Below are 17,634 nucleotides of genomic sequence, written 5' to 3'. Positions count from 1 at the left end.
GTTCCTTACTCAATAATTTGGTTTTGTAAATTTCAATGAGTTGTATTTTTTTAGATGACGATACAGACGAGGATCCAACGTATGAAGAAGAAAGTGCAGAATCTGACGATTCAATTGGCTCTCAAAGAGATAGTGGTGGGTTTATTAACTACTTTATACACTAAACTAACCTAAACTAAAATAATTAACGAACTAACAAACTAACGTAACATAACAAACCTAAACTAACAAGTGGTGTAAAGTTATACTAATTTTACTTTCACCCCCTATATACATAGTATAGGGATAAAGTATTGTTTTTGTCAAAATTTTCGAATTTGAGTTGGCAGTGGAAGTAGGCCTATTTGTTTTGGTGCTCCCTGAATCCAAAAGAGCTAACCGCTTCAGTGGTTTTTGGATTTGTGTCTTGTCTGTATGTGAGTGTGGGTGTGTACATAGCTAGAGAATTCTCTGTACACCGTTGGTCCAATTCGGATGAGATTTGGTATGTAGGTAGGCTATGGGTGATCAATGTTATTCTTATGGGGATTATGTTTGTTTCAGGAGTATGCTTGAGGAAATCTGTTGTCTTAAGCATAAATAAGGGAGAAAGTATGTGTCAGTCTACTGATACCTTTTATTCACTATTGTCTTTCTCCTTTACTTCATAATACTTAGGCTACAAAAAAATTTCAACATTTTTATTTTTTTCAGATGATGGTGCGCTAGATGAGCCACAACCAAAGAGGACAAAACATGAAGGACGTAAGAAAACACGAAGATATGATTTGTGGAAAAGAAATATTTCTAAAAAGAAACGAAATGAAGGTAAATCTTATGTTGATAGGAAAGGCGTACATCATGACAAGAAGCAATTAAGAGAGTGCATCCACCGTTGTAGGTTTAAGTGCAATGACAATCTCAGTGAACAGGATAGGCAAAACATTTTCGAACAATACTGGAATCTTGGAAATTGGGAGCTTCAGTCTGCCTACTTGCATTCATGTATAAAAACAGTAGAACCAAGGAGAAAGAAATTATTTGGACAAGGATCAAAATCTCTCAGCGCCCAATATTTTTTTCTTGACAAGAGAGTATGCAAGAAATTCTTTCTCTGTACTCTTGATATCTCTAACAAAAGAGTGACAAATGTTATCAACAAGAAGACGATTTCTACTTCTGGGATTTCTCCTAGGGACAAGAGGGGTCATAAAGTACCTGGAAACAAACTTTCTGAAGACAAAGTTGCATTCGTTAAAGAGCATATTCGTAGATTTCCAAGATACACAAGTCATTATTCACGCAGTCAAGCTCCAAATAAAAAATATTTATCTCCTGGCCTAAACATCAAAAAGATGTACAACTTGTACAGAGAAAGCTGCGTTGAACACATGGTAGAGCCTGTGAAGGAAAGCTATTATCGCCACATCTTTAATACGGAATTTAACTTGAGCTTTCACAGACCACATACCGACACTTGTGTTACTTGTGACACACTGCAGAATACCATCAACAATGGAACTCCAGATGAGAAACAAAGCGCTATTACACAAAAGGAAGTACATTTGCGGAAAGCAGAATCGGCACGACAACAAATAAAGGACGCTCAAGAAACTGCCAAAGATGATACTAGTCACTTTGTGATTTGTTTTGACCTGCAAAAAATGCTACCCTCTCCGGTCCTTACCTGCTCCAGAGTGTACTACGCGCGACAACTGTGGACGTATAATTTTTGTATACACAATTTGGTAAGTAACAACGCTAGTATGTTCATGTGGCATGAGGCTCAGGCTGCTAGGGGCTGTGAGGAGATGCTCTCTTGCCTGTTGCGACTTGTAAAGACACTGCCTACAAGAGTAAAAAAAATTACAATGTTTAGTGATAATGCAGGTGGGCAGAATAAGAGCCGTTTCACAGTGAAGTTCTGGTTGTATATAGTACGTACTACCCACATTGAGGAGGTGGACCATAAGTACTTATTGTCTGGTCATTCGTATAATGATTGCGACAAAAACTTTGGAGTCATTGAAAGAGCCCACAGGAATTCAGGTACAGGGATATTTACACCAGAACATTGGATGAATATTGTTGCTAAATCGTCTAGCAGATTCATGGTAGTGAACATGGAAGACCAGGATTTCATTTCTTTGAAATCTTTGGAAGAGCATTACGTTAAGTCAGTCACAGGTATTCGTAGTATGCAATGGCTACGTTTTCAAAAGTCAGATCCCTATACACTGTTTTATAAAAACACATTCAATGCTGACATGCCTTTTTCGCAGTACAATATGAAGCCCAAGGAGGCTCCAAAACAACGCCTTCCTCAACAACTATCAGCCAAAAATGCTGCCCCAGGAATTAAAGCAAGCAAGTACAAAGACTTACAGAGCCTGCTTCAGTTCATTCCTCCATCATATCATGCCTTCTACAAAAATCTGAAGATTCAGCGAGAAAGACAACAGCCTGGAAGGGGAGGAACAGTGCCAACCGATGCTGAGGAAGACCGTACTGAAGTTGAAGACGAAGAACCTGATGCCGTTTGGGAAACTGATTCTGAGTAATAACTCAGACGTTATTACGGACAATACAATGTCTCTGTATTCAACTCACTATTTTTGTTTACATTTTGTATTTTAATAAAAGTTCTCTTATACACTATTTTAATTTTTTTCTTCAACTTATTGTCCTTTGGAAGACAAGAGGTACAAGTGACGCTTGCTATCACTATTATCTTAATAACTACCATATTTCCTAAGATTTTTTCACAAAATTAGTATCTAAATTTAAGTTATGATGTGTACAACACAACTTCAACTAATTTAATTTTTAAAACAGGTTGGTTGTTTTACCATAGCATTTTAACTTTGAAGAGTTTTATCTCAAAACTAAGAAACCGTCACTTGTACCCCTTGGCTTCTGACCCCCTCATATAGGATTATTCATGGATAGCCAACAAAACCATTCTCATAACACGAGATTTAAAAATTTAATCAAACCGGTTCAACATAGGCTTCAACTGTTCCACCTCTCCCCTCAATATATGGGACCACAAATTTACAACAAATTACCCACGTTCATTAAAAACACAGAGTCTGTAGCTAGCTTAAAAAAAACCTTGAAAAAATGGTTATTGGAGAAGGCTTTTTACAGTGTTGATGAATTCTTATCAGAGCAAAAATAGATTTTAATTTTCTCATTTTTAATTTTAGTCTACTTTTAGTATTAATTAAGACTTATGGACAAATCACCTGTCAATTAATTTGATGTAATGTGATGATTGATAATAAATAAAAATATAAAAAAATTACCACTTTTATTTTTCCATTTAGGATTTTTTTTTCTTTTTCCCAACAGGTTTTTCTTTCTTATTTGTTTTTATTCTTTTCCCCTACCAAGTTTTGCTTTAGTTTTCATTATGTTAGTAACTGCCCAGGCGGCAGCTCTCTCACCAGTACTTGAGTCTGAAGCTTTTACCCTTTCCCAAGCTAATAAGCTGTCAGCCACTGATCTAATTTTACTATCCTTCGATCTTGAGTATGCTATATTGTGGTTTTTGCGTGCAGCATCCAATTTATTTATGACTGGATCACCCGTTGCTTATCTCTTCAGACACAGGGTAGAACTTCACATACCCAGCTATCAGTACTGTGGACCTGGAACGAATATAAGGAAGAGATTAACAAGAGGTGATCCAGGCATAAATAAATTGGATGCTGCATGCAAAAACCACGATATAGCATACTCAAGATCGAACTATAGTAAAATATACACAGATACCCTTTTGGTGGTCGTGCAAACTTAGCACAAAGTTTCATTTTATGATTTTGAAAAGTTTTAGTGTCCCCAAAAAATGAGGGATTATGGGCTCAACTGGAGATTACTTTATATATAAGATATATTAACCTTTAACATTACCAATTTAATTTCAAACAGTATGATTTAAATTGGCATTCTGTTAGTTAGGTTTTTTTTAACCCGCCTTTTGACAGTGTGTGGGTCTGGATCCGGATCCGAATTTTTCAAGATCCGGATCCGGTACCGACATTTTCTTGGATCCGCCCATCACTAATTTTTAATTTGGGTTATGTTATAAAAAAACACCATGTAGGTATAAAAAAAACCCTGCTAGAAGAGTTTAAGCACAGATTTTTGTATTTTCAGAGTAGTTGCTTCACAACTGAGTGCAAAACTAACAAAACTCCTAGTCATCTCTGATCCTTATAGAATAAAGGTAAGCTGTTTATGTATTTTAAAATAGTTTATAGGTATAATTTAAAAAAATCACTTAACTCCTATATTAGTTAATTTGACAGGTTTTGATGTAATCTGACTTAAGTTGATTAACACCTATATAGTAAAGATTTTCTTTTAAAACCCTTTCCGCTCAAGTGGCGGGGAGCCCCGCCGTGCATCATGGTCGCACAAACTCTAATGTCGGGCCAGGCCCGCCGTAGATATGACAACGTACTGTGCTTGTATTTGGACAAACATAGATATTTTATTTCACCACTAGGGTTGATGTTTGACATCTGCTGCCATCTGGGGAATTTTTTCAGAACCGTTTGAACACATATTCAATGCTCAATTTAATCTTAGAACTTATGTTAGTCGTCTTGGCTCGTTAGCTGAACTGAACTGCTGTCTGTAGCGGCAGCTGACTGACTGCACGGCAGCTGTTTACTAAATGTTGCTTGGTTTGTTTACTACCGAATGTAGTTGTTATTACCGAATTGCGTGCTTTACTTTTACTTTTCATTATTGTTTACATACAATCAGATATTTTCAGTTAGTTGTTTGTTTTCGTGTTTTACTTAACTGTTATGATTTGAGTTAGTTCTTGTCACGTAAGCCTATAAAATGGATGATTCGTTGCTAAATCCCAAAATTGCTGATGGAACAAATAATATAAGTGATTCTGATATAGCTGGTTTGTTGTTTGAAGACGATTTATTATCAAATAGCAGTTCAGATCCAACCGATCCAGAAGTAGACAACCGACAAAAATAGTGATGAAGATGGTGATAATAGTGATCCCGATTTGCCTGTTGAACATATTGATCCATTTTATCTTCAAGATGATATAAACTTTGGGACATTAGATGGACCTGGAATACATAATGTAAGTACCGACTTGCCTGTTGAACATATTGATGATCCATATTTTCAACAATACATAATGTAAGTATCGGTGGGCCTACCGAATTACCTGTAATTAGAGATGGGCTAAATGATTCCATCGATGTAGCCGCTACAATGATTCCAGCTACACTCGTGGACTCATTACAAGTAACCGTTCCGATTCCAAACGATTACTTCGTTACCGCCGTTACAGAGTAGCCGCAATCGACCGATTGCACTCGTAATCGTCATGGTATTGATACTCCGATGTATTCCAGTTACAGTAACGCCTTTTGAATCAAAGTTTACTGAAGCCAAATAAATATTTGTTTGGGTTTGTATCGCAATAAATACAATTTAAATGAGTTTCCAATATATAGTATTCATGAATTATTAATCATCAATCAATCATCTAATCTATCATTAATTAATTTAAATTTGTATATTATTACACAAATTTATACAATCAATTACTGTAGCAATTTGTAACAATTAAATCATTCTAAGGAAGGTTAGAATAAACAAAACTACGAGATATGTTTTTGCACATTGTAATCAACACAATTTTAACTAACATTATTTTCAAATCATACTGGATTTCTCATTCAAAAATATCAACTGTTCACCCACGGGTGCGAGGCGGCGGCAGAGTTAATTAAGCGGAGCGAAGCGAAGCTCTTTGGGATCAACTTCAATGCAATATTTATAAGTGTTGGACTGGACTGTGAAATGGGGTTATCTCGCTTGTCAAGCAAGCTGGTAGCTGGACTCATTTACGGAATCGAAACGGCATGGAATCATCTTCTCTAAACGATTCCAGATACATCGATTTGCTACTATAACGAAGCAATCGGAACCGGTACTCTGATACTTGAGTAACAATTACTTTAGCACCAACCATGTAACGATTACAAAGTAACGATTCCAGTACTTCATTCCCACCTCTACCTGTAATTGCTTGTAGTGCACTAAACTTGCAACAGGTAGACATTTGCATGGATCGAGAAAAACTAAAGTCTCAAAACCAAAAAGAAGTCTAGTCTTAGCACTCAGGGTAAAAGGTCTCGGCCTAGGCCTATCCAAACCGAGAACAAGCCTAATGAAGATCATAACTATGGGACTTACACAAATACTGACCAAGATTTTCCCCATTTCCCTTACACTTTGGAATCTGGCTACAAACCACCAATAGGCTACAAACCTAATAGCCCATTACAGTTTTTTCAACTGTTTATGACAGATGAACTTTTAGAAACAGAAACTATTGTTACTGAGACAAATAAACAATGCTAAGGTTGTCATTTCTAATGAGAGGCTGTTGCAAAAAAATTCAATCTGGCACTCATAGACTGATGTAACGTTAGAGGAGATAAGAGCATTCATCGGAGTGGTCCTAAACATGGGACTCAATACTAAACCCTCGCTTCAAGACTTTGCTCAAGATTGGCTTTATAATCAACCATTCTTTAGCCAGGTATTTTCCAGGAAAAGATTTTCCAAATATTTTGGACTTGAAAGTGTTCGAGTACCGGTGGTACCTACCGGTAACCGGAACCGGATGTTCGGTGGTAACCGGATCACGAGGGGACAAGCTAAAAAATATAATTGCTTACCTTCAGACTAAGTTTACAGAGTACATTGTACCTCCATCCATCTGAGATTTCTATGGAAGAAAGTACTATTTCGTTCAAAGGTACTTCACGCAGTACAACCCCAAAAAAGCCGATTAAAGGGGGTCTAAAGGTTTTTGTAGTATCTGATGCCAGGCCAGGATACATTTTCACGTTTGAGATCTTACCTTATCCTGACTTGCAATTCACAACCAAAATTGTTTTGCTGTTGGCACAAAGAGTGAGGCAAGTATGTGGGCCAGATTGCGGTTTCCACATATATACTGACCGATTGTATACAAGTTTGTCATTAGCTAAAGAGTTTCTAAAGATATAAATGCATCTTACTGGTACAGTCAATTCAAATAGACAAGGTAATCCCAGTCATGTAAATAAGAAAAGGCTAAAGGGTCTTTTGAAGAAACTTGAGACAGCAGCCTACCGTCACAAAGACAATGTTTTGGTGTTAATGTGGCGGGACCAGAGACATGTCATCATGATGAGTTTGTGTCATAACTGTGATATGCAATTGGTGAAAAGAAGAGAAAAAGGAAGAAAAAGAGATGAAATTGTCTCCAAACCAGTTGTTGTATGTGATTACAATGAGAGAATAGGAGGAGTCGACACTGCCGACCATTACATATCGTCCTACATGTTTGTTCGGAAATCTAAAGTGTGGTGGAGAAACTGTGGTTCTGGCTTATGGAAGTATGTGTTGTCAACAGTCTCCTTCTATACAACATGGACTCCCATCGATTCAAAGAGATTTAGGGAAATGCTGATCACTGAACTTGTTTCTGGTGTACGTAACAAATCTTATTCTCAGCGAGGTCGTCCTTCTTCGGCTGACCAAGAAGATAGGTTAGATAAAAAACCTTATTTTATTTATGCCAATGAAAAAAGCAACAGCAAAAAGTGCGCTGTTTGCAGCAACAGGAAAGCTGGACAGAGAAAAGAAACAGTGCATTTCTGTGCAAGAAAACCAGGCCTTCACCCAGGGCAGTGCTTTAAATGCTACCATACCCTGAAAAACTATAAGGTGTAATGAGGTAGGTCTATTTCATTGACAAAAACACTGTTTCAATCCTTATATAAGTTGTGTTCATTTTATGTTATTATTATTTTAGGCCTATTCTTGCTTCTGATTGAATTGTAGTAGTGTACAAGCGATATAAAATATTTAGTTCTTGTTTATTTATGTTTTTTTAGGTAATACAGTTTTGAAGAAAAAAATACTTATTACTATTTTCAACATAAATATTTAGTTTCTAAGCAACAGCAAAATTAAGTTAGCCTATAATGATATTTAGTTGCTACAAAAACTGAAATTTTCACTAAAACCATTGTCCATTTTTTTTACAAAAATTCCTATTTTTTAATAAAGTTTTTTTCACACATAAAATTGTGTCTTTTAATTATGTAAATCACTTCAATATATATTGTATAAGGACATACACAATGTAAATAAATCACTTTTATACTCTTATTTCTATAAAAAATCTATCAAAAATCTTGTTATTCCAGTTTAAAAAAAAATTGTTTGATGAGTTATGTATAATAATTTTTTTTAAATTATAAATACGGGTTTCTTTACCTAAATATGATCTTTGAGTCATACAGAATTAGGAAAAAAATTACTAGCATTCTACAAATAAAGACAGTATTTATTTTTTGGCAAATAAATGAAGTGTGCAAATTTAGCTAAAATTAAATGGAGCTGGTGAGTAAATAGGCCTTCCGTTAATTTGAGTGGACAAGAATACAGCTTTAAAATGCTTTAACAATTTGCTTATTACCATGGCAATGAATTTATTTATTCATTGGTACTTTTATGTCATGCATAAGAGTTCAAATGAAACACAATCTGGAAGTCTAGTTGATTTACCCAGCAGCTAGGTAAATCACACGACGGAGGTTTACTTTCAAATTGTACAACACTTTTGGTTTATCGGCATAGACTAGTTACTTTACGTATGCCCTTAAAACTGCCGGATTTGGAGTGAAGAAAATACAATTAAGAACCTTTTATTAACGCCGGTGCATCCATTAAAAGTCACTGGTATAAATTGTAGGTTAGTGGGATCATTAGCCCTTTTTAGCGAATTTCCCATATAGGGAATAAGCTATTACCGTAGGTCTCATGGTAAGACTTAGTCCTGGGACCGATTTACTTTTTCATTTTGATGTCCCTAGAAGCCAAAACACCATCCGTTCAAATTCATATATATATATATTTATATATACAAATAAGTAAAATAATAAAAACCAGAGTACCCTGAAATTCATTTTTATTCAACTAATACGTATTTCAGCACTAAGGCCATGGTCACAGTATTATAAAAGTACGTAAACAAACAAATAAATAAATAGTTAACAACATGTTTTGAATGCATAGTAAATTTCGATTAAATGGTTAGGTGTATTTTTTTAACATGTGAATGTATAAGATTCTTCCCTGATTTGTCTGATTTTTTCATGAATTGGATTTTGTTTTAGCGAATTTCCCATATAGGGAATAAGCTATTACTGTAGTACTCATGGTAAGACCTGGACGCGGGACCGATTTTTTTTTTCGTTTTGAGGTCCCTAGAGGCCAAAAACACCATCCGTTCAAATTCATATATATATATATATATATACCCATATATATATATATATTTATATATTTAAATATATATACAGGGTGTCCATAAAAAACGTTTCAGGACTTAGGGAAACGAATCCTCATACTAAAAGGAAGAAAAAAGTTTATGGGAAGGTATGTCCGAAAATCCATATTTACCCAGATATCCGCCATTTTGTTTTTTATACAAAAATATTTTTATCTGTGAAGTTTTTTATTCGATGATTATGAAACTTGGTAAACATGTTACCATACACAAGACCTATAATAGAAAAAATAATAAAGTTGTTCCGATTTTAAATTTCAAAATGGTGGCCGTTTGAATTTTACTAACTTAAATAACTCGAAAACGGCTAATTCTATGAAAAAATTTCAAGAATACTTTTTTTAGCATTTTTAATTTCCTATCTAACGATACCAAGACCAAAAAGATCGGACAAAAGATAACTGAAATATAACGGTTTTTGTGTAAAAATAAGGCAAAGTTTGTCGGGGAACCCTTAATTTTTGCCTTATTTTTACACAAAAACCATTATATTTCAGTTAGGCCTATCTTTTGTCCGATCTTTTTGGTCTTGGTATCGTTAGATAGGAAATTAAAAATGCTAAAAAAAAGTATCCTTGACATTTTTTCATAGAATTAGCCGTTTTCGAGTTATTTAAGTTAGAAACATTCAAACGGCCACCATTTTGAAATTTACAATCGGAACAACTTTATTATTTTTTCTATTATAGGTCTTGTGTATGGTAACATGTTTACCAAGTTTCATAATAATCGAATAAAAAACTTCACAGATAAAAATATTTTTGTATAAAAAACAAAATGGCGGATATCTGGGTAAATATGGATTTTCGGACATACCTTCCCATAAACTTTTTTCCTTCCTTTTAGTTTGAGGATTCGTTTCCCTAAGTCCTGAAACGTTTTTTATGGACACCCTGTATATGTGTCCGTCAGCACGATAACTCGAGCAAAAATGATCCGATTTTGATGAAATTTGGTACAAACGTGTAAACGTACGTTTATTCGAACGAGTTCACGATCCAGCATGATCGGACCATGGGAACGGGGGTTTACGGGGGGTTTTATGGGGTAAAAATAGGTTTTTCCCATTTTTGACCCAAAAAACATAAAATTTAGCAATTTCTTTCCAAACCATTTTGTAGAGCTTAAAAAAACAAATAATTTAGTATATTGAAGCGTTATTATGCGCCTAATGGTTACGGAGAAAATTCCAAAAAATTGTAAATTTAAAATTCCCATGTTATTCTTATGAGAATAAGTAAACTGTTCTAGTTTGCTAGTTTGTGAACATATCTTGATCAAATTTGGAAAATGTTTTTATTTCTTACTAACCATTCACATTTTACAAAAAAAAGCAGTTTTACCCTCCCTGATGCAGCAAACCTAAGTACTTGTTAAACTAATTCTATTTAAATCAAGAATAAATGTTATATTTAAGCAGACATTTCAGTGTAAATCCAATCAGTCAAATGGAAATTCGCTTAGTCTGCAGGTTTGCTGCGGCGGGGGTATTTGTTTTTGCATTATATTGAGAATTTGGTTGCCGTGTTCTTTTGAGTGTAGGTAGATTTGTAGTTATTCTTTTATATCCATTTTTTCACCCTTTTTCTCATAATTTAGAATTTCGACACATTTTTCTAATTTGCCATAATTGTGATTGTTTTCTAATATATGTTCTGCGTACATTGAACGTTGAGATGTTTGATTGTTAGATTTTACGGCTTGGATATGTTCTTTGAATCTGCATGAAAATGCTCTTCCAGTCTGACCAATGTAGAATTTGGGACAATTTAGACATTTAATTTTGTATATTCCGGGTTTGTTATATTTGTCAATTGTATGTGGGTTCTTGTTAGATAGTTTATTAATTAATTTGAATGCGTTGTTTCTAGATCTACAGCTAATTTTTAATTTAGATGCTTGAAATGTTTTTCTGATTGGTTTGTTTAATACCGAACTGTACGGAAGACAAATATCCTCCTTCTTATCTTCTTTGTCTGAATTTTGGGTTTTCTTATTTTGTATTTTATTAATTAATTTGTCTATTTAACTAGTTTAGTATCCATTTCTTGCAGCTATGTCTTTTATAATGCATTTGTCCAAATTGTAATCATTTTCATTTAGATGTACTCGTAACATTCTGTGTACCATAGAGTTAAGCTTGCTATTTTATGTTGCCACGGTGAATTTGAGTCAGCAGGAATAACTAGATCTGTTTGAGTGGCTTTTCTATAAATTTTAAAATAATGTTTGTCATTGTTTTTTCCAATTGTTAAGTCGAGAAAATTGATTTCATCTTTTTGTATTTCCATTGTGAATTTTATTTTCTTGAATATTGGGTATATATATTTATATATCTTGATAGTTCTGTTCACTTTTTAGGGCTACTTTTTCAATTAATAAGCAAAATAATAAAAACCATAGTACCCTGAAATTAATTTTTTATTTAAACTATTTTAAGTTTAAATAAAAAATGAATTTCAGGGTACTCTGGTTTTTATTATTTTGCTTATTAATATTTTTATATATATATACATATGTGTCCGTTAGCACGATAACTCAAGCAAAAATGATCCCATTTCGATGAAATTTGGTACAAACGTGTAAACCTATGTTTATTCGAACGAGTTTGCGAACCAGCATGATCGGACCATGGGAACGGGGTTTTATGGGGGGATTTATGGGGTAAAAATAGGTTTTCTCATTTTTGTCCTCTCAAAACATAAAATTTCCCAAATTTCCTCTTGACCATTTTGAAGAGCTTAAAAAAACAAATAATTCAGTATATTGAAGTGTTTTTGTATGGTTATTGGTTACAGAGAAAATTGTAAATTAAAAATTCCCATGTTATTCTTATGGAGAATAAGTAAACTGTTGTAGTTTGCTTATTTATGCAATATTTGGATCAAACTTGGCTAATCTATTTATTTTATACTAAGCTATTAATATTTTACTAAAAAACACACTTTATTACCCTGTAGGCAGCAAACCTAGGTACTAATTAAACCTAATGTCATTTGAATAGATTTAATTGAAAATCAAATCAGGCAAATGGAAATTCGCTTAGTCTGCAGGTATGCTGCGGCGGGGGTATTGGTCTATCTGTCTGTATGTGATTTTTATAAAAATATTCATAACTTATTAACAATTTGAGCTATATGGCGTTGAATTTCTGTAAAAAAAATTTTCTTATAGATCACAAAGACACATGATCTATAAGTTTTTTTTTAGGTTTTTATAAGGTCTTTTGCTATTTTTGTGCAAAATATGAATAAAAACGCTTAAACCGTTAAAAAATGGCGGTTTTAAAAAAAATTTTATAAATTACTCGTAACTGTTTTCATTGAATTTTGATTCAAATATTTTAAAAAACCACAATTTGTTAACGGTGATAGAGTTTTTATTTACACTTTGCACAAACATAGTGGTCTATACATTTTCATTGAATGTTAACGCCGTAGTTCAAACAGTTAATAAGTTATGAATATTTTTGTAAAAATCACAAACAGACAGATATACCAAAAACGGAATGAGATAGGACACATGTTTTATCACATTTTTGTTTCTTTTGATACGTTGAATAACGTGACAAAGTTTGTTCATATGGTTGCAAGCCACCCTGTATTCTAATATATAGCCAGTGGCGGCTATTCTATTAGGGGACCATTGGGACATTCATCTATACATCTATACATCTAGGCTTGTGTTGAATTAATGAATAAACCTTTTACAAATTCTAAGGCTTTATTTGAGTAAAAACCAACATTACAGAACAACACAAATAAACAAGTTAAATTTGCATGGTAACCAGGACAGCTGATCAAAGTTGTAATATCAAGGATATTAGAAATCATCACATTCTCCCCTGGTTAAAATTGTGTGCATAATCTTGTACAGTAGGTATTTTGGTAGTCTTTTCTCCCTGAATGGTCTTTGAGAAGTTACTGGTAAATTAGGTACACTTTCACTTGTTTCCATATCATCGGTTGGATTTTCATTTATTTGTACATCATCATTTTGTGCCTCATCTTGTTCTTCTTGAGAATTTGATGTCTGGGCCATAGCAGTGTCGGTTTCATCTCTTAGAAGTCTCACATCCCCTCGAGGAGCCAAATGCTTTAGAGACACGTTCGATTCTTGTCCATTTTGTGCCTCATCTTGTTCTTCTTGAGAATTTGATGTCTGGGCCATAGCAGTGTCGGTTTCATCTCTTAGAAGTCTCACATCCCCTCGAGGAGCCAAATGCTTTAGAGACACGTTCGATTCTTGTCCATTTTGATTTAGAACACGAGCATACTGAGGGTTAGCTTCGATAATCTCTACTTCATCCACTTTCTCATCGTACTTGCTTGACTGATTATGGCGTTTCAGTAGAGCTGGTCCAGGAAAACTTAGCCATGTGGGCAAAGCAATTCCATTGCTTGATCTCCTAGAGTGCACATAAAAGCATTCGTGGGGAGTTGCATTGGCAGCCGTACACAGTAAAGATCTAATAGCATGCAATGCATCATTGAGAACACGCTCCCACTGCCTAATTGGTAAATTCTTTGTCTTAAGTGCAAGGGTTATTGTTCTCCAAAGTGTTCTGTTGAAGCGCTCGACTTGTCCGTTTCCTTCTGGATTGTAAGGTGTTGTTTTACTTGTGGCGATACCACGAGAATGTAAAAACGATACTAGTTCTTGAGACAAAAATGAAGATCCTCTGTCGGAGTGGATGTAACTTGGAATTCCAAACATTGGAAATAGATTACTAAGGCAATTAATCACAGTAGACGAACTAGTATTCCTACACGGATATGCAAATGGGAATCTGGAATACTCATCTATGATGGTAAGTAAATAATTATTTCCTGTGCTAGATGGAATAGGTCCTTTGAAGTCAATGTTCAATCTTTCAAATGGCGAAGTAGCCTTGATTAGGTGCTGATCAACAGGTTTGTAAAAACGTGGCTTAACCTCAGCACAAACAGGACACGACGTTGTTATATTCTTTACTTCCTGTAGGGAATAAGGGAGATTCTTACTCCTAATCCAGTGGTACATTCGAGTCACACCCGGATGGCTTAGTGCTTGATGTAAATCAAAGAGACGATTAGGCCTTTCAGTAACTGAGGCACTGACTCTTGAGAATGTATCTGCTACGACATTTTTATTTCCTGGACGATACACAATATCAAAACTGTAACACGACAACTCAAGTCGCCACCGCAAAATTTTGTCATTTTTGATCTTACTTGAGTGTTTCATATCAAAAATAAAGGAAAGGGCTTGTTGATCTGTCATTAGTTTGAAATGATGACCGATAAGAAAGTGTTTCCATTTCCGTACAGCTTCTACAATGGCACTTGCTTCCTTTTCAATAGCAGAGTGTCTTTTTTCAGTGTCAGAAAGACTTCTGGAAAATAATGCTACAGGTCTTCCATTTTGACTTAGAGTTGCAGCAACAGCAAAGTCAGATGCATCAGTCTCTACCAGTAGTGGACTTTCTGGGTCAATGGTAGTAATAATCGAGCTGGCAATGTCCTTTTTCAGTTCATCAAAGGCAGATTTTGCAGATTGAGGCAAAGGAAAAGATTTACAACGGACCAAGTTTTGTATTTTGTCTGAAAAATTACGTATCCACCTAGAGTAATGGGCAAACATTCCCACAACACGCTTAAGAGATGTTGCATCTTTGGGAGGAGGCATTTCCAACAACGGTTTCAGTCTGTCTGGATCTGGTCTCATGGTTTTATTACATATCAAATAACCTAATAGCTTTATTGAACTAAGAGAATACTTGGACTTCTTATTGTTCAAGGTGAAATTATACTTTTTAGCTACCGTACCTGTAGAAACCTTTGTTAATTCTCGTCATGTTCTGCTTGAGAGCCGCCACAGATGGTTATATCATCTAAATAAGCATACACTCCTTTAAGATTTTCTTTTGATATTATGGAGTCTATCACTCTTTGAAAGCAGGCTACACCGTTGGTGACACCAAAGGGGATTCTAGTGAACTGGTATAGCTTACCATCATCAGCTTCGAATGCTGTGTAAGGTCTTTCTTCAACAGAAATGGGAATTTGATGATATGCTGATTTCAAGTCAATAGTACTGAATATGGCATAACTAGCCACTTTACTTACAATGTCGTCAATCCGGGGTAGTGGGTAAGCAACAAGTAAAGTATATTTATTTATTGTTTGTAAATAGTCAATAACTAGACGTTTCTTATGGTTTTCATTCACAGTGATTAGTGGCTGAGCTCGCCAGGGAGAGTTAGTCTCTTCAATAATGCCCTCAGATAGCATGTTTTGTACCTCACAGGTAATGAATTGTTTGTCTTCGTCTGAAAATCTTCGAGTCTTAGTGGCAATGGGTCGTATATTAGGAACTAAATTACTGAACAATTTTGGAGATACAACATCAGCCGATAGTAAGCTACATATAGAAAGTGGTGATCTAGGTCCTCCAAAAGATACGTCAACATGAGAGTGATACTTCATGAGATCATGGCCGAGTAATACATCTGCACATAACTGAGGCAAAATTGACAACTTAAAACCATTGTACATATGACCTTGAATATGTAAGTCTACTAATACGTAGCCTAGAATACTTTAGATGTCAAAGTTGTAGTAGCCATAGAAACCTGTCCACTTCCAGGTATTACTTTAATTCCGTGTTTTAAAACAAAATCATGATTTATGTAGCTATCAGAACTACCAGTATCAATTAAAGAGTTAGCATGTCTACCATTTACTCTGGCTGAGACGACAGCTTTTGACAAGCAAGCAGGTCCAGCGGCAGTAATATTAGCTGAGGTATTTTCAGACGAATCTGAAAAAGCGGAGACTTTATTGTTTCGACTAAAACCTCTGTTGATAGCTTTGGATTTACATACCTTTGAGAAGTGACCTTTTTACCACAACAATGGCAAGTGACATCTTTTGCTGGACATACGGAACGTGGATGACGCTGATGGTCACAGAAGAAGCACCTAGACTGTGCAGCAGCTAACATTTTTGAATTTTCTGACTTAATTACATTTTCTTCCTCCTTAATACTCTGACTTGCCTTAGGAATTGCATTTAGTACTTCACTAGTAGAATGATTTATGTATTTATCATAAACTTGTGCATTATTCTGAGCCATTTGTAGAGCTAGAGATTGATTGATAGCATCTTGAAGTTCTAATTGTTTGTTTTCCAAGAGCCGTTGTCGAATGTCAGCAGATAGTAAACCATTTATAAATGCATCTCGTATGTAGTCGCATCGGTTTTGTTCTGAAGTTACAGATTTGAATTCACAGTCTTTGCTTAATGATTTCAAAGCTTGGACATATTGTTGAATGTTTTCATTTGAAATCTGTTTTCTTGTAGCTAGTTTGAGCCTTGCAAAAATTACATTAGGAGATTTGCAATATATCTCTTTTAATGTCTTGATAGCTTCTTCGTATGTTGAACATTCTTCAATGAATTCAAATGTCTTATAAGACACAGCATTGATAAGTACTTTTAAAACATCTTCATTTGAAACTTTAGCAATGTTAACATAGTTTTGGAAAGTCTTGATCCAGTGAGAAAATTCTTTTTTTGCTGTTGGAGAAACCGGATTGAAATCTAGAAGTTGTGGTTTTAGTATTTTCTCCATTTGATTTGTTTTTACTCAAATAAATTGTTGAATTAATGAATAAACCTTTTACAAATTCTAAGGCTTTATTTGAGTAAAAACCAACATTACAGAACAACACAAATAAACAAGTTAAATTTGCATGGTAACCAGGACAGCTGATCAAAGTTGTAATATCAAGGATATTAGAAATCATCACAGCTTGCTTCAGGGGATGTATAGTATAAGTATTATCATAGATAAAACATACTCCTTTAGTAGATTTCTCATCCTTATGGAACAGCTGAAGACAATTTTATTGTTAGTTCCTGTACGGTTTATGCAGAGGTCGTGTTTTGTTTACAATTTGTTTCCTGTTATTACAGCCATTTAAAACCCCGTTTAACCAAATAATACGATCTAATCATAAACAATAACTTGTCCCCTAGTTATATAACCAAACAGTAAAGCACAAATCAAGAAATTAACCCTAAAATAATAGAAACAAAGTTTCGTCGACACTAGCGCCCATGTGTCACGTACATGAACTAGACACGAAAAACGTGCTTCAAAATTTACAATGGGATGAGAAGTCTACTTGTGTTGGTTAGTCTATGGTATTATCCATGCTTATATCTACTTATTCACTGAACAAGGATGTGTTTTGGAGACTGCTATGACATAAT

The 17,634-nt window shown here is 34.7% G+C and overlaps 1 protein-coding gene across 2 annotated transcripts in view; it reads left to right on the top strand.

Annotated features, from left to right (window-relative positions):
- The window catches only part of LOC128987130 (uncharacterized), a 139,399-nt gene that overhangs the window by 37,111 nt on the left and 84,654 nt on the right, over window positions 1–17,634 (top strand). For both annotated transcript variants that reach the window (XM_054407849.1, XM_054407848.1), the window contains exon 5: window positions 4,141–4,210. In XM_054407849.1, the coding sequence (XP_054263824.1) occupies window positions 4,141–4,210 (70 nt within the window). The remainder of the gene's footprint in view (window positions 1–4,140; window positions 4,211–17,634) is intronic.

The sequence above is a fragment of the Macrosteles quadrilineatus genome, unplaced genomic scaffold (assembly GCF_028750875.1).
Source record: "Macrosteles quadrilineatus isolate MER2022 unplaced genomic scaffold, UCM_ALF_1.0 Scaffold_2__2_contigs__length_208266976, whole genome shotgun sequence".
NCBI classification, from domain to species: Eukaryota; Metazoa; Arthropoda; class Insecta; order Hemiptera; family Cicadellidae; genus Macrosteles; species Macrosteles quadrilineatus.
This window is presented reverse-complemented; position numbering and strand designations above follow the sequence as displayed.